Below are 20906 nucleotides of genomic sequence, written 5' to 3'. Positions count from 1 at the left end.
GTGCAGTGGCCGGATCTCAGCTCACTGCAAGCTCCGCCTCCCGGGTTTACGCCATTCTCCTGCCTCAATCCCGAGTAGCTGGGACTACAGGTGCCCGCCACCTCGCCCGGCTAGTTTTTTGTAATTTTTTTTTAAGTAGAGACGGGGTTTCACCGTGTTAGCCAGGATGGTCTCGATCTCCTGACCTCGTGATCTGCCTGTCTCAGCCTCCCAAAGTGCTGGGATTACAAGCTTGAGCCACCGCGCCTGGCCAGTTGGCACTCTTTATCCAGGTAGCACCACGTGGTTTCCAAATGCATTCCGGTGTAATCAGCACCTTGGTCCTGTGAGGTGGCATCTGACCTACTGATGTCCAGCTTGACTCTGGTTGTGTCCCCAGGGCTGAGGACTGGCCAGGAGGAGGGAGGGAGTCACCCGGGGTTACATGGAGAAAAGACTGTTTCCCGGCTCTCAGGCTCAGGGCTGGGGGTGCAGAAGCCCAGCTGTCCCCTGGGCATGTGGCTGCTAAAGGCGGTGGGGTGGGGTGGGGCACGCCGGGCCACGTCACTCATGGAGACTTGTGGGCTCACCTGGCCTGCTCACCGGAACACAGGACTGCAAGAGGGATGACCAAGCCAGGTTTATTGTTCTGGGTTAAACCTGTGGAGGCAGGACCTGGGAAGGGGTATGGGGACAGATGAAGTTGGTGACTGTATCTTCCTGGTCACTGCTGGGTTCTCAGCACCCTTGGCCCCCACTCAAGTTCTAGGTGAAGCCCAGTGATGGGGGACGGGGTCCTCTTCCTGACAGTGCAGCCTGTGGGATCACGTGTAAGATCCCACATGGAGGTAGGGGGTGGGGCCAGTGTCCTCAGGAAGGTGTCTTGGAGGAGGTGGCGGCAGCCGCCCCATTCTTCTTGGCCGGGGCCTTCAGCAGGGCCAGCTTCTTGGGCAGGCTGCTGCTGGCTTTCATCACCACGTCATGTTCGATCTTCTTCCGGATCCCGACTTCCAGGTTCTGAGGGACAAGCACAGGGCAGTCAGACTGTGACCTGGGGCTGAGAGAGGGCCTGACCAGTCACCCTCTTCCCGGCTACAGCTCGCCGGCGGTTAGATCCGCAACTGTCCCCTCGAACTGCCCCTGACTGTGGGTCTGGTGGCTGGGGTTTAAGTCCTGCATTCTCTGGGGCCTCCACACACACAAAAATCCTCACCTCTGCACCTTGACTTCTAAACCTCTGCTCATGCCCGTTTTATGGATGGGGAAACAGTCTGCTGCAGCCAGGAGGCACTGCTTGCCCAGGTCCCTAAACCGGATGGGATCCAGCGCGCCCACAGCCTCTGGTCCCAGCTTTTAGGTGGGCGCCTCCTCTGCCCCAGGTCATCTCTGCTTTGCAGACAGCAAGCTGAGGATCTGAGGGGTGGGCAAGGGAGCTGGCAAGTAAGGCAAAGGGGTGGGACAAAACCAGCAGTGTGAACCCCAAACTGGTGGCTCAGTCTCCTTCCCCAGACTGCCCCTGCCCTGCCGCTATGAGTTCCAATGGGCTGGGTGTGGTGGCTCAAGCTTGTAATCCCAGCACTTTTCAAGGCCGAGGCAGGAAGATCACTTGAGCCCAGGAACTTGAGACCAGCCTGGGCAACATAGCGAGACCGCATCTGTACTAAAATAAAAAATTAGCACAGTGTGGTGGTGCGTGCCTGTTGTCTCAGCTATTTGGGTGGTCGAGTCCAGGAGGTCCAGGCTGCAGTGAGCTATGATCGTTTCACTACACTGCGGACTGGGGGACAGCGTGAGACCCCGTCTCAAAGGAAAAAAAAAAAGTTCCGGTTGGGTGCAGTGGCTGTAATCCCAGTACCTTGGGAGGCCAAGGCGGGCGGATCACCTGAGGTCACGAGCTTGAGACCAGGCTGGCCAACACGGCGAAACCCAATCTCTACTGAAAACACAAAAAGGCTGGGCGAGGTGGCTCAAGCCTGTAATCCCAGCACTTTGGGAGGCCGAGATGGGCGGATCACGAGGTCAGGAGATCGAAATCATCCTGGCTAACATGGTGAAACCCAGTCTCTACTAAAAAATACGAAAAACTAGCCGGGTGAGGTGGCGGGTACCTGTAGTCCCAGCTACTCGGGAGGCTGAGGCAGGAGAATGGCGTAAACCCGGGAAGCGGAGCTTGCAGTGAGCCGAGATCGCGCCACTGCACTCCAGGCTGGGTGACAGAGCAAGACTCCGTCTCAAAAAAAAAAAAAAAAAAAAAGATAACACAAAAAGTACGCAGGTGTGGTGGCAGGCACCTGTAATCCCAGCTACTCGGGAGGCTGAGGCAGGATAATTGCTTGAACCCAGGAGGCAGAGGTTGCAGTGAGCCCAGACCGCAGCACCAAACTCCAGCCTGGGCGATAAGAGCGAAACTCCATCTCAAAAAAAAAAAAAAAAAAAAAAAAAAAAAAAGTTCCAATGACCACAATCACCAGCACTGGGACAGTTAACCAGGTACCTGGGCGCAAGGGTCATGGAGCCGGAAGTCAGTGCATGTACCGGGACAATATAAGCGTCAGTGGCGTAATATGTTACACTGTTAAAGGATGGTAAGTGCTGCTTTGACAAAAAGGAAACAGGAGTGAGGAGGAATGGGTACAGGTCACCATCAAGGCAGACCTCTCTGAAGTGAGCTGGAAGAAGGCAGCAGTGTGGATCAGTGGGAGAGGAATCCAGGCAGACGACACAGCCAGTGCAAAAGTTCTGAGGTGGGACAAGGAGCCCAGCAAGGGCTCCGGGAGGGAGAAGCCGGGGGCCAGTAAGGCTAGAGGGAGTGAGCAGAGAGGGTGGAAGGAGACGAGGGCAGATTCTGCAGGGCTTTGGGGCTGAGTGAGGACTGGGCCTTTTTCCTGGGTGAGGTGGAAGCCATGGAGGATTCTGAGCCAAGGAGGGAAGGAGCCGACTCAGGTGCTCATGGGCAGTCTCTGGCTTCTGTGAGAGGACCAAGTGGGATCCAGGAGACGAGAGAGAAGGTAGCTGCACCGGTCCAGGTGGGAAATGATGTGGGTGGGACCAGGTAGGGGCCAAGGAGGTGGGAGGCAGGTGGATTCTGGATTGATTCTAAGGGCAAAATAGGGGCGAGCCCAGTGGCTCATGCGTGTAATCCCAGCACTTTGGGAGGCTGAGGCGGGCAGATCATGAGGTCAGGAGTTCGAGACCAGCCTGGCAATATGGTGAAACCCCATCTCTACTAAAAATACAAAATAAATAAATAAATAAAATAAAAATAAATTAGCTGGGCGTGGTGGTGCACGCCTGTAATCCCAGTTACTTGGGAGGCTGAGGCAGAAGAATCGCTTGAACTCAAGAGGCGGAGGGTTGCACTAAGCCAGCATTACACCATTGCACTCCAGCCTGGGCGACAGAGCGAGACTCTATCTCAAACAAAACAAAACAAAACAAAACAAACTAAGGGCAGAATGGATGGGATGAAACCGGGATGTGAGAGAAAGGAGGGATTCAAGGACGACTTATGGCATTTGGAAGGAAGTGATCACAGGTGGAGGAGGGCGGAATGGGAAGGGAGGATCAGGAACTTGGTTTTGGACATGCTGACTATGAGGTTCCCCACCCCATGGAGGTAAGCGGGCCGCTGGGTACCCAGTTCTCAGAAAACCGACACTCTGGGGAGATGAAACAATTTGCTCAAGATCACCGGGCTGTTTACTGTGGAGTACAATTCAAACCCAGGTTTGACTCCCACCAAAACCAGTTTTAAATCTCTTTCCAACTTCTTTACAAGTTCAACCTCACCCATCTACACATAAATGTTACACTTAAAAACCACCACAGGGTGGCTCACGCCTGTAATCCCAGCACTTTGGGAGGCAGAGGCAGGAGGATGGCTTGAGGCCAGGAGTTCAAGACCAGCCTGAGCAGCACAGTGAAACCTGTCTCTACGAAAAATACAAAACAAAATTAGCCGCGTATTGGCGCGCACCTGCAATCCTACCTACTCGGGAGGCTGAGACGGAAAGATTGCTTGAGTCCAGGAGGTTGAGGCTGCAGTGAGCTATAATGGGGCCACTGCACTCCAGCCTGTACAACAGTGAGATCCTGACTCAAAAAAAATTACGATAACCAACGCACCTCACAGTTCTTTGAGCCCTCTGCTCTTCTTGGAGGTTTACAAAGCTGGGCTTTCAATTCCCTTCCCATGTCACCTCGCTCCCTTCCTGAGTTCCATTAAAGAAAACAGTAACAGCAAAAGGCTGACGTTATTGGAATACTTTTTGCGCCGCAGGTCTTGCTTCTACGAGACCCTGTTGAAACGGTAAGTGGTGTTCCTGCACCGCTTGCATAAGGAAGAAAAGGGAGGCTCACAGAGCTGGGAGTCCTCCAGGTTTCATCCCTTGCCCTTTGCCGATCCCTGTGCTCCTTCCCTTGCCAGGCCTCCAGGTTTCATCCCTCGTCCCTAGCACGTCCCCCAGCCCCTATCCCTCGCCAGCTTCCACCTCTTGCCCCCCTGCGCCCCGGGCTCCATCCTTCGCTCCTAACGCGGCCCCTGGCTCTATCCCTCGCTCCTAGCTCGTCCCCGGGATTCATCCTCTTTCCTCACCCACCCCCGGGCTCCACCCCTCGCCCCTCGCCGTCCTCCGGGCTCCACCCCTCGCTGCTCGCCGCCCTCCGGGATCCATCTCTCGCCCTGGCACACCTTCTTGAGCTTTTGCTGCTGCACGACGCGCGCCTTCTTGGGAGCGATAACACGACCTGGGGAAAGATGCGCTCACGTGAGGCCTGGAAGCCGCGGGTCCACCTCGCCCCCAAGTCCCCGGGCCGCTCCTTACCGCCTTTTCTCGGGCCCCGATTCTTTTCAGAGGCCGCCGCTGCTGTCTTGCTCTTTGCTGGCTTGTGCGCCTGGAACTTGCGCTGCCCCTGCGCCATGATCCGGCACGCAACGGAAGAGGCGTGGCAGTAGTAGCCGGAAGGCACAGGGAACCATGGGATACAGCGGGGCGGAAAAACGCAAGAACTCACGGGATACAATGTGGCACAGAGTTAAAGAGACAGTATCCCGTAATAGTAGTGGATCACAGCCGGAGTTTTCAAACGTTACGAACAAAAAGGTGACAATGATAAAGCTAACGTTTATTGAGTGCTTATGTGTTTTAGAAAACTTACAACGTTTTATGATCTTTACACATAAAAACTCAGACTAGGTTTAGGGTGCGGCACTCACCTCTGGTGCGGAATTTAAAAAGGTCCAAAAACTTTGGTAATCGTAAACAATATTTTCAAGACTTAAAAAATATTTTAATATCCAAAATAATCAAATTGTCAAACTACATCCTGCAGACCGGCAGCATAATTCTGTAAATAAAATTAGAGTGGAACCAGGGTATTGAGGTCAGTAAGCTCAAGGCACAAGTGCAGGGTTCCAGCCTCTTCAAAATTTTATTTAGGCCGGGCTCGGTGGCTCATGCTTGTAATCCCAGCACTTTGGGAGGCCGCGGTGTGCGGATCACCCGGGGTCAGGAGTTCGAGACCAGCTATGACCAGTATGGTGAACCCCTCTCTCTAATAAAAATACAAAAATTAGCCGGGCATAGTGCCGGACTTTGTAATCCCAGCTACTCGGCAGGCTGAGGCAGGAGAATCGCTTGAACCCAGGAGGCGGAGGTTGCAGTCAGCCGAGATGGCGCCACTATACTCCAGCCTGGGTAACAGAGCAAGACCCTGTCTCAAAAAAATATCTTTTTTGTTTTGTTCATCATGGATTTTTCTTTTTTTTCAAAGAGATGGGGTCTCACTCTGTTGCCTAGAGTGAAGTGCAGTAGTGCAATCAAAGCACCCTGCATCCTTGAACTCCTGGGCTTAAGCCATCCTCCCACCTCAGCCTGAGTAGCTGGGGCTAGAGGTGTGAGCCACCATGCCCAGCTCATTTTTTTTTTTTTTTTTTTTTGAGACGGAGTCTCGCTCTGTAGCCCAGGCTGGAGTGCAGTGGCCGAATCTCAGCTCACTGCAAGCTCCGCCTCCCGGGTTCACGCCATTCTCCGGCCTCAGCCTCCCGAGTAGCTGGGACTACAGGCGCTGCCACCTCGTCCGGCTATTTTTTGTATTTCTTAGTAGAGACGGGGTTTCACCGTGTTAGCCAGGATGGTCTCGATCTCCTGACCTCATGATCCGCCCATCTCGGCCTCCCAAAGTGCTGGGATTACAGGCTTGAGCCACCGCGTCCGGCCGCCCAGCTCATTTTTTAAGAAATTTTGTTTGTAGAGACAAGGTCTCGCTATGTTACCCAAACTGGTCTCAAACACCTGGGCTTAAGCAGTCCTCCCACCTTGGCCTCCCAAAGTGCTGGAATTACAGGCATGAGCCACCAAGCCTGGCCTCATCATGAATTTTTGCATTAATTTTGATTTTTAAAAAATACTGCTATACGGTCAGGCACAGTGGCTCATGCCTGTAGTCCCAGCACTTTGGGAGGCTGAGGTGTGGGGGGGGGGAGATCATTTGAGGTCAGGAGTTCGAGACCAGCCTGGCCGACATGGTGAAATCATGTCTCTACTAAAAATAAAAAAATTAGCTAGGCATGTTGGCGCATGCCTGTAATCCCAGCTACTCAGGAGGCTGAGGCAGGAGCATCTCTTGAACCGGGGAGGCAGAGGTTGCAATGAGCTGAGATCACGCCACTACACTCCAGCCTGGGCAACACAGTGATACTCCGTCTCAAAAAAAAAACAACCAAAAACAAAATATTGCTTTAAAATATTTTTTATCTTGGTTGCTGAGCTTTTTTGGTGTCCTCTTAAAATTCTGCCCTGGAAGTGTCACCCTAGCTCCAGCTCTGACCTTAAGAGGGAGGTACTAGTGTTATCCACATTTGTTTTTTATTTTTAATTAATTAATTAATTCTTTTTTTTTTTTTTTTTTTTTTTTTTTTGAGACGGAGTCTTGCTCTGTGGCCCAGGCTGGAGTGCAGTGGCGCGATCTCGGCTCACTGCAAACTCCACCTCCCGGGTTCACACCATTCTCCTGCCTCAGCCTCCCGAGTAGCTGGGACTACAGGCGCCTGCCACCACGCCCGGCTAATTTATTGTATTTTTAGTAGAGACGGGGTTTCACCATGTTAGCCAGGATGGTCTCGATCTCCTGACCTCATGATCCGCCTGCCTCAGCCTCCCAAAGTGCTGGGATTACAGGCGTGAGTCACCACACCCAGCCTGTTATCCACATTTTATAAATGACAAAACCAAGGCACAGAGAGGCGAAGTGACTTGCCCAAGATCATATAGTGGAAAAAGTGGCAGAGTCAGGATTTGAATCTGGGCAGCCTGGCTCTAGATGCTGGGCTGTAGATGGAAGGCCCTGTCTGAGCTCCCTGCACTAGGAACAAGTGTGGTCGGGGCAAGAAGGTCAGCTTTTGGGTAGCCGTTCAAGAAATGTATTAAAAAACCTAGAGAGGCAGGCTAGGGAGAGCTGTGTTGGTTACATCTGGGGTCCATCTAGGGTTCCATTCCTGGAAGAGATGGTGGTGGTTAGGGCTGCCCGGAGCTCCTCAGGGGCAAAGACCCCCAGTTCTGTGATGATGCCGCCAGTGATGAGGTCATGGGGGGTGACATCGAAGGCAGGATTCCAAACTCCAATCCCTGCAGGGGAGAGAGGGGAGGCAAGGAGGCAGGAATTTGCTTCTGTGAAAGTTCTCAGGTTGTGGTCACCTGTTTCTATCACAGTGGTTCTTGGTATTAGGGAGTCCTTGAGAACCTAAGGATTCTCACCTCAAAAGTACATGCAGGCACGGACATTGTATGCAATAGTAAGTTTAGATTCACCACCGCTCTTAGACTGTCACTCCCCAAGGAGAATTCACAGTCCTATACACATCTATCCCACTTATTTTTTTATTTTTTGTGAGATGTAGTTTTGCTCTTGTTGCCCAGGCTGGAGTGCACTGGCGCAATCTCGGCTCACCACAACCTCCACCTTCTGGGTGCAAGCGATTCTCCTGCCTCAGCCTCTTGAGTAGCTGGGATTACATGCATGCACCACTATGCCCGGCCACTATTTTTAGTAGTCAGTCCATGTTGGTCAGGCTGGTCTCAAACTCTCGACCTCAGGTGATCTGCCCGCCTCGGCCTCTCAAAGTGCTGGGATTATAGGTGTGAGCCACCGTGCCTGGCCTATCCCACTTATTTTTTTAGTTTTATTTTTAATTATTATTATTATTTTTTGAGACAGAGTCTCGTTCTGTCACCCAGGCTGGAACAGTGGTGTGATCTCGCCTTAGTGTAGTGTAACCTCTGCCTCCTGGGTTCAAGCGATTCTCCTGCCGCAGCCTCCTAAGCAGCTGGGACCACAGACGTCACTACCATGCCTGGCTGTTTTTTTGTTTTTTTGTTTTTTTTGAGATGGAGTTTTGCTGTTATCACCTAGGCTGGAGTGCAGTGACATGATCTCAACTCACTGCAACCTGTGTCTCCCAGGTTCAAGATATTCTCCTGCCTCAGCCTTCCAGGTAGTTGGGATTACAGGTTCTTGCCATCTCGCCCGGCCAATGTTTTTTTGTATTTTTAGTAGAGACGGGGCTTCACCACATTGGCCAGGCTGGTCTCGAACCCCTGACCTCAGGTGATCCGCCCACCTCAGCCTCCCAAAGTGCTGGGATTACAGGCGTGAGCCACTGTGCCCGGCCTTTTTTTTTTTTTTTTTTTTGAGACGGAGTCTCGCTCTGTCGCCCAGCCCAGGCTGGAGTGCAGTGGCGCGATCTCGGCTCACTGCAAGCTCCGCCTCCCGGGTTCACGCCATTCTCCTGCCTCAGCCTCCCGAGTAGCTGGGACTACAGGCGCCCACAACCGCGCCCGGCTAATTTTTTGTAATTTTTAGTAGAGACGGGGTTTCACCGTGGTCTCGATCTCCTGACCTTGTGATCTGCCCGCCTCGGCCTCCCAAAGTGCTGGGATTACAGGCGTGAGCCACCGCGCCCGGCCTTTTTTTTTTTTTTTTTTGTGAGACAGAGTCTTCCTCTGTTGCCCAGGCTGGAGTGCAGTGGCGCAATCTCGGCTCACTGCAAGCCCCGCCTCCCAGGTTCACACCATTCTCCTGCCTCAGCCTCCCGAGTAGCGGGGACTACAGGTGCCTGCCACAACGCCCAGCTAGTTTTCTGTATTTTTAGTAGAGACGGGGTTTCACCATGTTAGCCGGGATGGTCTCGATCTGCTGACCTCGTGATCTGCCCGCCTCAGCCTCCCAAAGTGCTGGGATTACAGGCGTGAGCCACCACATTCGGCAATTTTTGTATGTTTTTAGTAGAGACGTGGTGTCGCTCTGTTGGCTAGGCTGGTCTGGAACGCTGACCTCAAGTGATCCGCCAGCCTCTGCCTCCCAAAGTGTTGGGATTATAGGCGTAAGACACTGCATCCGGGTGCATGGACTAATATTTAAAGGGCCAGTCATTGATCTAAACGTCCTGTGGGTTAATTCACTGATGGCCGTTGGGTTTATGCAGCAGGTTCTAGCCAAAGCCCATTTTACAGATAGGATCAGTGAGGATCTCAGAGAATTAGAGAATTTAGGGAACTTGCTAATGGTTGCACAGCCAGGAAGTATAGGCAGCTAAGAAAAGTCTTGCAGCAAGGCATGGTAGCTCATGCCTGTAATCTCAGTGCTTTGGGAGGCTGAGGCAGGAGGATCGCTTGAGGTCAGGAGTTCGAGACCAGCCTGGGGAACACAGCGACACCCTATCTCTATGAAAATAAACAAATAAAAATAAGTCTAGAAATATCTTGTTTTTTCTTTTTTTTCTTTTTTTTTTTTTGAGACAGAGTCTCACTCTGTTGCCCAGGCTGGAGTGCAGTGGCGCAATCTCAGCTCACCACAACCTCCGCCTCTCAGGTTCAAGTGAGTCTCCTGCCTCAGCCTCCTGAGTAGCTGGGATCACAGGCGGATGCCACCATGCCCAGCTAATTTTTGTATTTTTAGTAGAGACGGGGTTTCACTATGTTGACCAGACTGGTCTCGAACTCCTGACCTTGCGATCTCCCTGCCTCGGCCTCCCAAAGTGCTGGGATTACAGGTGTGAGCCACCTGGCCTGGCCGTCTTGGTTTTTCTTTACCAACACGTGGCCAGGCAGATATTCTTATTTCCTCTTAAGAAAACCTAAGTGGAGATTAGCAAGACAGTCATTCAAGACCATTCATATAACCGGTTAGTTGTAAGTTCTGATGTTGGATCTGACCTCCAGGATGTAACTGTTAGAAGAAGCGGCTTGGGCCAGGCACGGTGGCTCACACCTGTAGTCCTAGCGCTTTGGGAGGCAGAAGCAGACTGATTGCTTGAGGTCAGTAGTTTATAACTAGCCTGGTCAACATGTTGAAACCCCATCTCTACTAAAAATACGAAAATTAACCGGGTGTGGTGGCGCCCACCTGTAGTCCCAGCTACTCAAGAGGCTGAGGCAGGAGGATTGCTTGAACCCAGGAGGTGGAGGTTGCAGTGAGCTGAGATCACACCACTGCACTCTAGCCTGAGGGACAGAGCAAGACTCCATCTGAAAAAAAATAAAAAGAAGAAAAAGTGGCTTGTAGGAGCTGTGTATGTTCCAGAAGGATGACAAGGCCCTGCATATCACCTGCCTCCATGAAGTGCCCAGAAGCTGGGGTGTCGCCTTTCTGAGGGGGTGGCTTACCGGGTGCCGCAATCCGGACCCCATTAACATCAGTCAGCTCCTGGGCTGGTCGCTCTTCAATAATGATCTCCTTGCCGGTCTCCAGACGGAGGTCACATGAGGAGCTGGGGGCAGCCACGTAGAAGGGAATGCCGTAGTGCTTGGCGACAATGGCCAGCTGGTAGGTGCCCACCTTGTTGGCTGTGTCACCGTTGGCAACCACGCGGTCAGCTCCCACGACCACGGCTGGGGAGGGGGTGCATGAGAAGTTGGGGGTCATTACCTGGCCCCATGCCCCAGAGCCCCGCCCCCAGGCCTTACCCCCCAGGACTTACTGTCTGCTTACCTGACACGCCCCTATGGGCCATGGCAGCAGCCACCATGCTGTCGGCGATAAGGGTGGCAGGGATCTGCTCATAGACCAGCTCAAAGGCCGTCAGCCGGGCTCCCTGGTTGTAGGGCCGGGTCTCTGTGCAGAAGGCATGCTCCAGGCGGCCCAGGCTATGCAGTGAGCGGATCACACCTGCGGGGGCCCCACACACCAGGAGAAGGCCCCGGGGAGGGGCAAACAGACAAGGTGGTCCATTGGTTAGGGGTGCAGGCTCCTAGACTGGGCGTGGATTGCCCAAGGCTTACCGAGCACAGTCCCACCCAGGGGCCTTCGCAGTGGCAGTTCTCTCTGCCTGGTATGCTCTTCCCAGTGCTCACATACCTCTATTTCACGTCTGTTTAAAGGACACCTTCTCGGTGAAGCGTTCTCTGATCTCTCAGTTTTGCATAGCAATCCCCACACTTCCAGTGTCCTGCTCTCTGTCCTTAGCATTTATCACTTTTTTTTTTTTTTTGAGATGGAGTCTCACTTTGTCACCCGGGCTGGAGTGCAGTGGCACAATCTCTGCTCACTGCAAGCTCTGCCTCCTGGGTTCATACCATTCTCCTGCCTCAGCCTCCCGAGTAGCTGGGACTACAGGCGCCCGCCGCCACGCTGAGCTAATTTTTTGCATTTTTAGTAGAGACGGGGTTTCACCATGTTAGCCAGGATGGTCTCGATCTCCTGACCTCGTGATCCACCCGCCTCGGCCTCCCAAAGTGCTGGGATTACAGGCGTGAGCCACCACACCCGGCCCCAGCATTTATCACCTTCTAACACCTCATGTGTACAGGCAGTCCCCCTTTTCTGTGGGTTCTCCATCCATGGACTCAACTACGTGGACTGAAAATATTTGAAAAGAATCGCTGGAACCCAGGAAGCAGAGGTTTCAGTGAGCCGAGGTCATGCCATGGCACTCCAGCCTGGGTGACAGAGCAAGACTCTGTCTCCAAAATAAATAACTAAATAAAAAGCAATCCTTCCATCTCAGCCCCCTCCCGAATAGCTGGGACCACAGGTACATACCACTACACCAGCTAATTTTAGTATTTTTTGTAGAGATGGGGTTTTGCCATGATGCCCAAGCTGGTTTTGAACCCCTGAGCTCAAGTGATCCGCCTGCCTTGGCCTCCCAAAGTGTTGGCATTACAGGCTTAAAAATAGAGACGGGGTCTTGCTATGTTGCCAAGGCTGGTTTAGAACTTCTGAGTTCAAGCAATCCTCCCACCCCAGCCTCCCCATTACAGGCCTGCACCGCCACTACACCTAGCCAATAAAAACAATATACATAGTATTTACATGGTACTAGCTATGATAATGCAATCTAGAGATGTTTTAAAATATAGGGGTGGGCTGGGCGTGGTGACTCATGCCTGTCATCCCAGCACTTTGGGAGGCCGAGGCTGGCGGATTACCTAAGGTCAGAAGTTCAAGACCAGCCTAGCCAACATGGTGAAACCCCGTCCCTACTAAAAATATAAAAATTAGCTGGGTGTAGTGGCTCACGCCTGTAATCCCAGACACTCAGGAGGCTGAGGCATGAGAATCTCTTGAACCTGGGAGGCGGAGGTTGTAGTGAGCTGAGATCATGCCACTGCACCAGCCTGGGCGACAGAGCAAGACTGTCTAAAAAAAAACCAAAAACAAACAAACGAACAAAAAATATATATATATGAATGTGCACAGGTTATGCAAATATGATGGCATTTTATATTATGGACAAGCGCGTCCATGGATTTTGGTATCTGTGGGAGGTCCTGGAACCAGTCCCCCACGGATATTGAAGGACGACTGTATTTATCTTGCCTGTTGACTGTTCCTGCTGCTTGCCTGGGACCCCTGAAAGCAGACGTTTTGTCTGTTTTGTTCACTGCTACGTCCCCAGCAAATGGAAGTGTCTGAGCACAGCAGGTGCTTACTAAATGCTGTGTGAGTGAATGAATCAAAGGCAGAGGTCTTGCTATCAAGGCCTCGGTTCCCAGGGATAAAGGTGGGACTCAGGCAGGTAGGGAAATTTCCTGGGGGATTTAGGGTCAAGTGGAATCTGCTGCCTTGGCCCCCTACAGCCCACTCCCCCTGTCTCCTGGTCACAGCTACCTGATCTTTCTCTGCTCACTCCCTTCTCCCCAGTTCCTCTTGGACTCCACGTCCTGCCCTGGCTCTAGGCATATGGCTCAGGCAGTGCCCATCGAATGACCGCTCTGGGATGGGCAGTTGGCCCTAGTGGACCCCTGAGATACTTTTCTAGTACAGGAGGCTCTTTTCCTCCTGATTTGAACCCTAACACCCCCCTGCCAGCCCATGGAACCTGAAGATGAAGGAGGGCAGAGCTGAAGAACAGAGATAGATAGGTCCTGATGCTACTGGTTGAGCCCCTTGATCTAGCCATACCTGAAGCCAACCCTATAAGCGTTTCTGTACTAGAACTAATACCTTCATATTTTTTTGTGGAGAAAATGGTTGGGGTTTGGGATTCTTCCTCTTGTATCCAAAAAAGGTCCTAGAAGGCCCTCCCCTACCCCCTTAGGAGGCCCTCTCACCTAGGGCTGTACCATAGCCAGCGGTGGCCAGAGCACCGGTGTTACAGTGGGTCAGCACAGTCACCTTGCCACCGCTGGGGGCCACCTGCTCCAGGAGGTGGCGGGCTCCCAGGTCCCCAATGCTTCGGTTGTCTCTGAGGTCTTTCTCCAGCATGTCCTCGGCGCAGCGGATCACTCTGGGGCCGACAAGGAGTTTTAAGCACCAGCCACCAGGCCCCGGGGCCCAGGCCAACCCCTCCTCTCTGTCCAGCGCTGCTGTCCTGGAGCCCTCCTGCTCAAAGCCTCTCATTGCTGTGAGGCCTGGACCCTTCCGCCACGGCCACCGAAGTGTCACTCCATTCATTCATCCAAACACATGTTTACTGAGCAGTTCCAGTGTGACTCGGCAGTAAACACGACAAAAAAAATCTCTGCCCCTATGGAGTTGACACTGGGGTGAGGGAACCAGTTGATGAATAATAAAATGAAGGAAAAGACGGTGGAATTACGCAGAGAGAGCAGTGGCTGCAGAGAGCAGTGGGTGAGCTGGATCATATAGGATGGTGGAGGAGGGCGCTATGGATACCTGGCCTGCACCAATGGCATGTGCAAAGGCTGTAAGGCAGGATTGAGCTTGGTGGGGTAAAGTGACATTGCAGGGAGGGGCTGGAGCAGAAGGGAAGTGGGGGGAAAAAGATGGCAGGAAGGGGACCAGGACAGGAAAAAAAGTTCTTCAAAAGCAGAAACCAAGAGGACAAGGTGACACCGAAAAGGGCCTCCAAGGGTGGATAAGGGGTTGGCTGTATTCAGGGGAGGCACGATTAAGGAGTTGGGTTTCCGGGTCAGGCTGACCAGGCTAGACTCCGGGCCCCATCTTTGGGACCCTGGACAAGGGACTTAAGGGCGCCGTGCCTCAGTTTCCCCATCTGTATAATGGGTCACTGTACTTAAAAAGCGTCAATATGATTCCTGCTCAGCACAGTGCCTGGTACCAGATCCCCGTACCTCTCCCGAACCGCCTCTTCCGTAGCGCCCTCCCGCTCGGCCTCCCGGGCTGCAGCGTCAGCCAGGTCGCGGGCGGCGCGGGCCATGTTGACAGCGGTGGGCCTGGAGGTGACGAGGAAGCTCAGCTTGTCGCGCACGAAGGCCACGAGTGCAGCGAGTCCTGGACCCCCGGCGCCCGCCTGCAGCTCCACGGCGAGACTGAGACAGCCCACCAGGGCTATGGCCGGGGCGCCCCGCACCTGCGGGGAGGAATTCGGGCGTCGGAGGCTGCAGGCGCGGGCGCATTCCCACCTCCAGCCCCGCCGCCCCGCCGTCCCGCCGCACCTTCATGGCGCGGATGGCTTCCCAGGCCTGGCGCACCGAGCCCACCGCCTCGTAGCGGCTCTGCTGGGGCAGCAGCAGCTGGTCTAGGATCTGCAGGGAGCCCCGCGAGTAGCGGATCGCCTCCAGGGTCATGGTGCAGTAATCAAGCCCAGCACAACTCACGAGGAGTGGGAGTTCTGCGCGCACTTGCGGGGGCGGGGCCTCCCCCGGAAAAAGGGACATGCGCATGCGCATCCAACCCGACCCCACAGGTTCCCAGAACTCGCCGTCCAGGTGGCCGAACCCACTGCACGTCTCACGCCAAACGCGGACGGAGTAAGCCGCCTCCTCGGGACCACAAAAGTGGCAGCATTTATGGGACGCCTACTGGATACCAGGCCCTGTGTTTAGCATCCTGCAGTCTAGAGTTAGGGGTGTATCCCCAGTGGCAAGGTAACATCAAGTGTTCAAACGAAAGAATTTGTTAAATGATCTTCCTTCTCCAAGGTTGAGGGGGAGGCAGTGGGGGGTCGTGTGCCCCTTGATGGATGCACGGCTGTTTCTGGGCCATTTTCTGCTCGGTTTCATTCAAAAGTAACATGCAGGATGGGCGCTGAGGCTCACGCCTGGAATCCCAGCACTTTGGGAGGCCGAGTCTGGTGGATCACTTGAGGTCAGGAGTTCGAAACCAGCCTGGCCAACATGGTGAAACGCCGTCTCTACTAAAAATACAAAAAATTAGCCAGGCGTGGTGGCAGGCACCCGTAGTCCCAGCTACTTGGGAGGCTGAGGCCGAAGAATCACTTGAACCCAGGAGGCAGAGGTTGCAGTGAGCCGAGATTGCGCCACTGCACTCCAGCCCGGGTGAGAGCGAGACTCAGTCTCAAAAACAAAACCAACAAAAATACCCCCAAAAGTAACACGCATGGGGGGCTTTTCCATGGGCCACCCCTGGGCTGGGGATAATAAAAAGCTCACACCTGTGGGCTCCAGCCCCCACTGCATGTGGCACAGATCCTGGGTACCCCGTGTGCCTTGTCCCTGGCCTTGTGTGTGTGGTTCCTGGCCCCCTTTTCACCCTTCACACTCGGCCCATGCCACCTCCTCCAGGAAGTCTGTCCTGATTCCTGGCCAACCTGAACCACCACCTTGAGACTCTTGTCACTCTGGGAGGGGACCACGTCCATGGTCACAGCTATGACCCTATACTAGAATTTGCCAATGAGAGGCCCGTCAAGTGTGGTCAACTTGGGGCTTGTGGGGGGAAGCCCCAGGGCCCAGCTAACAACCCAAGACAGGGAAGAAGAGACAGGTCTTTAATGTACGGAGTCTCACAAGGCACAAACACCCTCACCAAGACCAAATAAATAACTCCACGGTTGCAGGAAGGTGAGGTCTGGGGAGGGGGTGGCATCTGAGCTCTCCCAGGGCTGGTGGGCAAGCGGGGGTCTGCAGTCTGTGAGGGGCCTCCTGGGTGTGTCCGGGCCTCTGGAGCGGGGCCAGTCCTCAGGCTGGGGACTGCTCACTCACTCTGAGTCAGAGTAGTCCGCCACGAGGGAGGAGCCGAGGCTGCAGGGGTGCCGCGTGTCTGCGGGGTCGGGGTCAGCTGCCTCCTGGGAGGAGCCTCCTAGTGACAGGGGCTTGTCCTGATGGCTCCCTTCCTGCCCCCTCGGCCTGCTGCACTTGGGGGTCTCAGCTGTTTCTGGAGGACAGTCTCCGGGGGACATGGGCCGGTCCTGGGCAGCCTCCTCTGGGACCCGCGGTTCCCCAGACTTGCGGGTGTCAGCCGCATATTGGGGGCTCTCTGGGACATCCCGAGACCTCCGCCGCACGATGCCCAGGTCCCCCACGGTGATGGGGGAGGTGGCAAGCGCGGTTCTGCGGCTCTGGGCCAGCTTCTTCAGGACGCCGCTGACCTTGCTGCTGGAGGCGGATCCGGGGGTGGAGGGGAACCAGGAGCGGCTGATGATCTCGGTTCGCTTCAGTTTCTGCTTGTCCTCGTAGGCTGGAGGAGAGGAGAGGACATTTCAGGGGCGGCAGAGGAGGGGGTCCAGAACTGCCCTACAGTAGACTAGAGTCCACTCAAGGCTGAGGACCGCCCCCCATCTCCAAGCAACTCTGAGCCTCCCCGCCCGCTTTTCCCCATGGCTTTCTACGCACAGTCCAGGGTGTGGAACTTCAGCAGGGCCGCCAGCCTGCGGTCATCTTCCGTCTCGGGCACCAGCGGGATGGTCAGGCTCGCCTTGGCCTGCAAGGCCTGATCTCGCTCCTCCTCCTCCTGGATGGCTTTTTTCTTTTCCTGTGTGGAGGGCCAAGAACACCAGAGACAGGGGGTGTGTGTCAAAGCCCTGTCTCTTCTGTGTGCTAGGGGGCACTGCTGCAACTCTCGGGATCTCAATTTACTCTTCTTTTTTGAGAAAGAGTCTCATTCTGTCACCCAGGCTGGAGCGCAGTGGCACAATCATAGCTCACTGCAGCCTCCAACTCCTGGGCTCAAGCGATTCTCTCATCTCAGCCTCCCAAGTATCCAGTACTACAGGTGTGCACCACCATGCCCAGCTACTTAAAAAATGTATTTTTGTAGAGGCTGGGCCTGGTAGCTCATGTCTGTAATCTCAGCACTTTGGGAGGCCAAGGCGGGTGGGTCCCTTGAGGCCAGTAGTTTGAGACCAGCCTGGACATCATGGCGAAACCCTGTCTCTATTAAAAATACAAAAATTAGCCAGACGTGGTGGCATGTGCCTGTGGTCCCAGCTACTCAGGAGGCTGAGGCATGAGAATCACTTCAATCTGGGAGGTGGAGGTTGCGGTGGGCTGAGATCGTGTCACTGCATTCCAGCCTGGGCGCAAGAGGGAGACAGTCTCAAAAAAAAATAATAAAAATTTTCTTTGGTAGAGATGGGGTCTCACTATGTTGCCCAGGCTGGTCTCCAACTCATGGCCTCAAATAATCCTCCCACCTGAGCCTCCTAAAACACTGGGATAACAGGTGTGAGCCACCGCGTACAGCCTCATCCCACAAATATTTCTGGGATAGCCACCTTGTGCTAGGTTTTGTTCTAGACACTGGGGATGCAGCGGCAGGCAGGGAAAAACCCTTGCCCTCGTGGAGCTGGCCTCTAGTGGTGAGACAGTGATAAGGAGAAAAAAAAAATGCAGGACAGGTGGGTAGGGGATGGGCTGGGAGGTTCCATTTAAAATGTGGTGGCCAGGTCGGGTGCAGTGGCTCACGCCTGTAACCGCAGCACTTTGGGAGGTTGAGGTGAGTGGATCACATGAGGCCAGGAGTTAGAGACCAGCCTGGCCAACATGGTGAAACTCAGTCTCTACTAAAAATACAAATATTAGCCAGGCATGGTGGTGGGCACCTGTAATCCCAGCTACTTGGGAGGCTGAGGCAGGAGAATCGCTTGAACCCAGGAGGTGGAGGTTGCAGTGAGCCGAGATCGCGTCATTGCACTCCAGCCTGGACAATAAGAGCTAAACTCGGTCTCAAAAAAAAAAAAAAAAAAAAGGCCTGGCGCGGTGGCTCACGCCTGTAATCTCAGCACTTTGGGAGGCCGAGGCGGACGGATCAAAAGGTCAGGAGATCGAGACCACGGTGAAACCCCGTCTCTACTAACAATACAAAAAATTAGCTGGGCGTGGTGGCGGGTGCCTATAGTCCCAGCTACTCGGGAGGCTGAGGCAGAAGAATGCCGTGAACCCGGGAGGAGGAGTTTGCAGTGAGCTGAGATCGCGCCACTACACTCCAGCCTGGGTGACAGAGGGAGACTCCGTCTCAAACAAACAAAAAAGACAGGGCATGATCACCATGTAGCAGATGGGGAAACTGAGGCTCAGAGGGTCCAGTGGCCTGCTCACAGCTAAGATGTGGGGCAGTGAGGGCTGGACCTGGGCCTTGGCCCACCAAGCATCCTCTCTGACCCTGGGCTGGAGCCCCCCTCACCCGGAACCTTCTCCGCAGCATGCTGTTCAGGGCGAAGTCGTCCTTCCAGGCGCTCTGGGCCTCCTGGATGTGGCTCAGGGTGGGCAGTGCCTTCTTGAGCGTGCTCCGGTCAGCCTCGCCATGCTCCAGCCGGAACATGGCGTCCGTCTCCAGCTTCTGCTTCTTCTCATGCTCTGCAACGACCAGAGCTTGGCTGGGCTTTGGGGAGCCCAGCGCAGACTCAGGGCCAGGGACCCCAGGCAGTTAAGTGGGTGGCGCTCACCTGTGGTCAGCACCTGCTCATTGTCCGCCATGTCCCAGCGCTCCTCCTTGCGCTGGGCGCCACTCACGATCACGTAGTCGCAGTTGGCGGGGTCCGTCTGCATCTCGATGTAGTTGACACAGAGGTGGCATTTCATCCGGAACCTGGGAGGAAGCGGTGGGCAGGAGTCAGGAGGCTATGGCTGTGCCCCAGGACAGCCCTGTCACCTCTGCCTGCTTCTTTCCACCCAATGGTGTCATTCGACAAAAATTCACTGAGCACCCACTGTGTGCTGTGTAGAACCATGGGCAAAAGGGGCACACCCCGGCACCCAGAACAGACCTTCTGTCAGTGGGGCTGCAGTTGGCTTCTTCATTTGTTCATTCAGCTGTTTGTTCATTCATTCATTGACTCATCCGTTGTTTTGGTTCATTTATTCATTAATTCATTTGTTCATTCAGCTGTTTGTTCCATTCATTCATTCACTCATCCTTTTTTTGGTTCATTTATTCATTAATTCATTTGTTCATTCAGCTGTTTGTTCATTCATTCATTGACTCATCCGTTGTTTTGGTTCATTTATTCATTAATTCATTTGTTCATTCAGCTGTTCGTTCATTCATTCATTCACTCATCCTTTTTTGGTTCATTTATTCATTAATTCATTTGTTCATGCAGCTGTTTGTTCATTCATTCACTCATCCTTTTTTAGTTCATTTATTCATTAATTCATTTGTTCATTCAGCTGTTTGTTCATTCATTCACTCATCCGTTTTTTGGTTCATTTATTCACAAATTCATTTGTTCATTCAGCTGTTTGTTCATTCATTCACTCATCCTTTTTTGGTTCATTTATTCATTAATTCATTTGTTCATTCAGCTGTTTGTTCATTCATTCATTCATTCATCCTTTTTTTGGTTCATTTATTCATTAATTCATTTGTTCATTCATTAGTGCATGTTTGTTGGTTCCCTGATTCATTTGTTAAATTAATTCATACGTTCATTTGCTCATCCATCCATTTGTCCATTCATTCATCATCTGTTCATTCACTCCTTTGTTCATTCATTCATTCATTTGTCCATTAGTTCATTTATTCCACAAATCCACCCAAGACAGGCTGCTCTGTGGCAGGCTCAGTGCCAGCTGCTGGGGACATTGCTGAGTAGTGGAAAAGCCAGCCTGCTCGTGGCAAGGCTGACGTCCCAGCAGGGGCCACCTTGATAGCAAGGGCACAAGCAACCAGTGTCGAGTCTCACTTTAGAAAAGGTGTCTCTGAGGGGTGGTGTTTGAGCAGAAACCCTGGGTGAGGGAGGAGCCTTGGAGCCACCTGGGGAAGAGCATTCCAGGTGGAAGCACAGAGGTGGGTGTGTCCCTGGAGTGTGTGAGGGACAATGAAGAGGCCAGGGAGGGGGACAGCAGGAGGCGGTTAGGGTGAAGAAAGGACAGGCAGAGTGTGCGGGGCCTTGTGAGCCAGAGGGAGGACTTGGGCTTTTCCTGAGGAAGGTGGGAGCCATGGAGGGTTGGGGGTGGGGTGGGGGCAGGGCTGATTTACCAACCAGGGCGGTTTCCAGGAGAGTCCTGCAGGGAATGGGTTCCCTCCCACTCAGGCTCTTTGTAGTCCCCTCGCCCTGTGGCCACCCCACCTGTTCCCAAGACGCCACCAAGCCGCCCTTACCTGTAGATTGGGGTTGTGTAGTAATTGCCCACCTTCTTCTTTTCTGCGTTGTAACGAACACCTGAAGGGGGTCAGACGTGGGTGGTTATTTCATTGCCATGTGAATTTTGCAGATAGGTAAACTGAGGTACAAAGAGGCTCACTGTCACTTCCTGAGGGTTCCCCAACTGGTAGGAGTTAGAGATGGGACTGGAAGCCAGAGCTTGGCTTCTGCAAGGAGC

General features: G+C 53.6%; 3 protein-coding genes across 44 annotated transcripts in view; all 3 read right to left on the bottom strand.

Moving 5' to 3' along the window:
• Window positions 1-604: 604 nt before the first annotated feature.
• C19H19orf53 (chromosome 19 C19orf53 homolog) lies at window positions 605-4914 on the bottom strand. Its single transcript, XM_015123095.3, has 3 exons — window positions 4803-4914; window positions 4670-4725; window positions 605-996 (listed from the first exon to the last, which is right to left on the bottom strand). Exons 1-3 carry the CDS (start codon window positions 4897-4899, stop codon window positions 850-852), a joined length of 300 nt encoding a protein of 99 aa, XP_014978581.3. The 5' UTR covers window positions 4900-4914; the 3' UTR covers window positions 605-849.
• On the bottom strand, window positions 605-15006 carry MRI1 (methylthioribose-1-phosphate isomerase 1). 33 transcript variants are annotated; one of them, XM_077977838.1, is made up of 9 exons: window positions 14838-15006; window positions 14514-14752; window positions 13530-13705; window positions 10966-11142; window positions 10641-10865; window positions 7343-7604; window positions 4803-5452; window positions 4670-4725; window positions 605-996 (listed from the first exon to the last, which is right to left on the bottom strand). In XM_077977838.1, the coding sequence occupies exons 1-6, from the start codon at window positions 14967-14969 to the stop codon at window positions 7444-7446; spliced, it is 1110 nt and encodes a 369-aa protein (XP_077833964.1). In that variant the 5' UTR covers window positions 14970-15006; the 3' UTR covers window positions 605-996; window positions 4670-4725; window positions 4803-5452; window positions 7343-7443. The 33 variants fall into 33 exon arrangements, with proteins under 33 accessions (XP_077833964.1, XP_077833965.1, XP_077833977.1 ...); XM_077977839.1 differs by lacking the exons at window positions 605-996; window positions 4670-4725 and adding an exon at window positions 6205-6647 and having other exon boundaries at window positions 5083-5892; window positions 6984-7604; XM_077977851.1 differs by lacking the exons at window positions 605-996; window positions 4670-4725 and adding an exon at window positions 6165-6585 and having other exon boundaries at window positions 5083-5452; window positions 7001-7604.
• Window positions 15007-16118: 1112 nt separating this feature from the next.
• The window catches only part of YJU2B (YJU2 splicing factor homolog B), a 28793-nt gene continuing 24005 nt past the window's right edge, over window positions 16119-20906 (bottom strand). For all 10 annotated transcript variants that reach the window (XM_015123088.3, XM_015123089.3, XM_077977884.1 and 7 more), the window contains 5 exons: window positions 20686-20746; window positions 19028-19170; window positions 18766-18938; window positions 16977-17115; window positions 16119-16821 (listed from right to left, as the gene is read on the bottom strand). In XM_015123088.3, the coding sequence (XP_014978574.3) occupies window positions 16343-16821; window positions 16977-17115; window positions 18766-18938; window positions 19028-19170; window positions 20686-20746 (995 nt within the window). In that variant the 3' untranslated portion in view covers window positions 16119-16342. The remainder of the gene's footprint in view (window positions 16822-16976; window positions 17116-18765; window positions 18939-19027; window positions 19171-20685; window positions 20747-20906) is intronic.

This window comes from Macaca mulatta, chromosome 19 (assembly GCF_049350105.2).
Source record: "Macaca mulatta isolate MMU2019108-1 chromosome 19, T2T-MMU8v2.0, whole genome shotgun sequence".
Lineage (NCBI taxonomy): Eukaryota > Metazoa > Chordata > Mammalia > Primates > Cercopithecidae > Macaca > Macaca mulatta.
The sequence above is the reverse complement of the archived record's forward strand: the minus strand, read 5'-3'. Positions and strand labels throughout refer to the sequence as shown.

Excerpts from the sequence above, each read along its gene's own strand:
- C19H19orf53 (XM_015123095.3), bottom strand. The coding sequence starts at position 4,899 with ATGGCGCAGGGGCAGCGCAAGTTCCAGGCGCACAAGCCAGCAAAGAGC. Across the intron at positions 4,726-4,802 it reads TCGGGGCCCGAGAAAAGGCG|GTCGTGTTATCGCTCCCAAG; the intron begins GTAAGGAGCGGC and ends ATCTTTCCCCAG. Across the intron at positions 997-4,669 it reads AGCAGCAAAAGCTCAAGAAG|AACCTGGAAGTCGGGATCCG; the intron begins GTGTGCCAGGGC and ends CTTGTCCCTCAG.
- MRI1 (XM_077977838.1), bottom strand. The coding sequence starts at position 14,969 with ATGACCCTGGAGGCGATCCGCTACTCGCGGGGCTCCCTGCAGATCCTA. Across the intron at positions 13,706-14,513 it reads GAAGAGGCGGTTCGGGAGAG|AGTGATCCGCTGCGCCGAGG; the intron begins GTACGGGGATCT and ends TGTCGGCCCCAG. Across the intron at positions 11,143-13,529 it reads TGGCTATGGTACAGCCCTAG|GTGTGATCCGCTCACTGCAT; the intron begins GTGAGAGGGCCT and ends GGGCCCCCGCAG.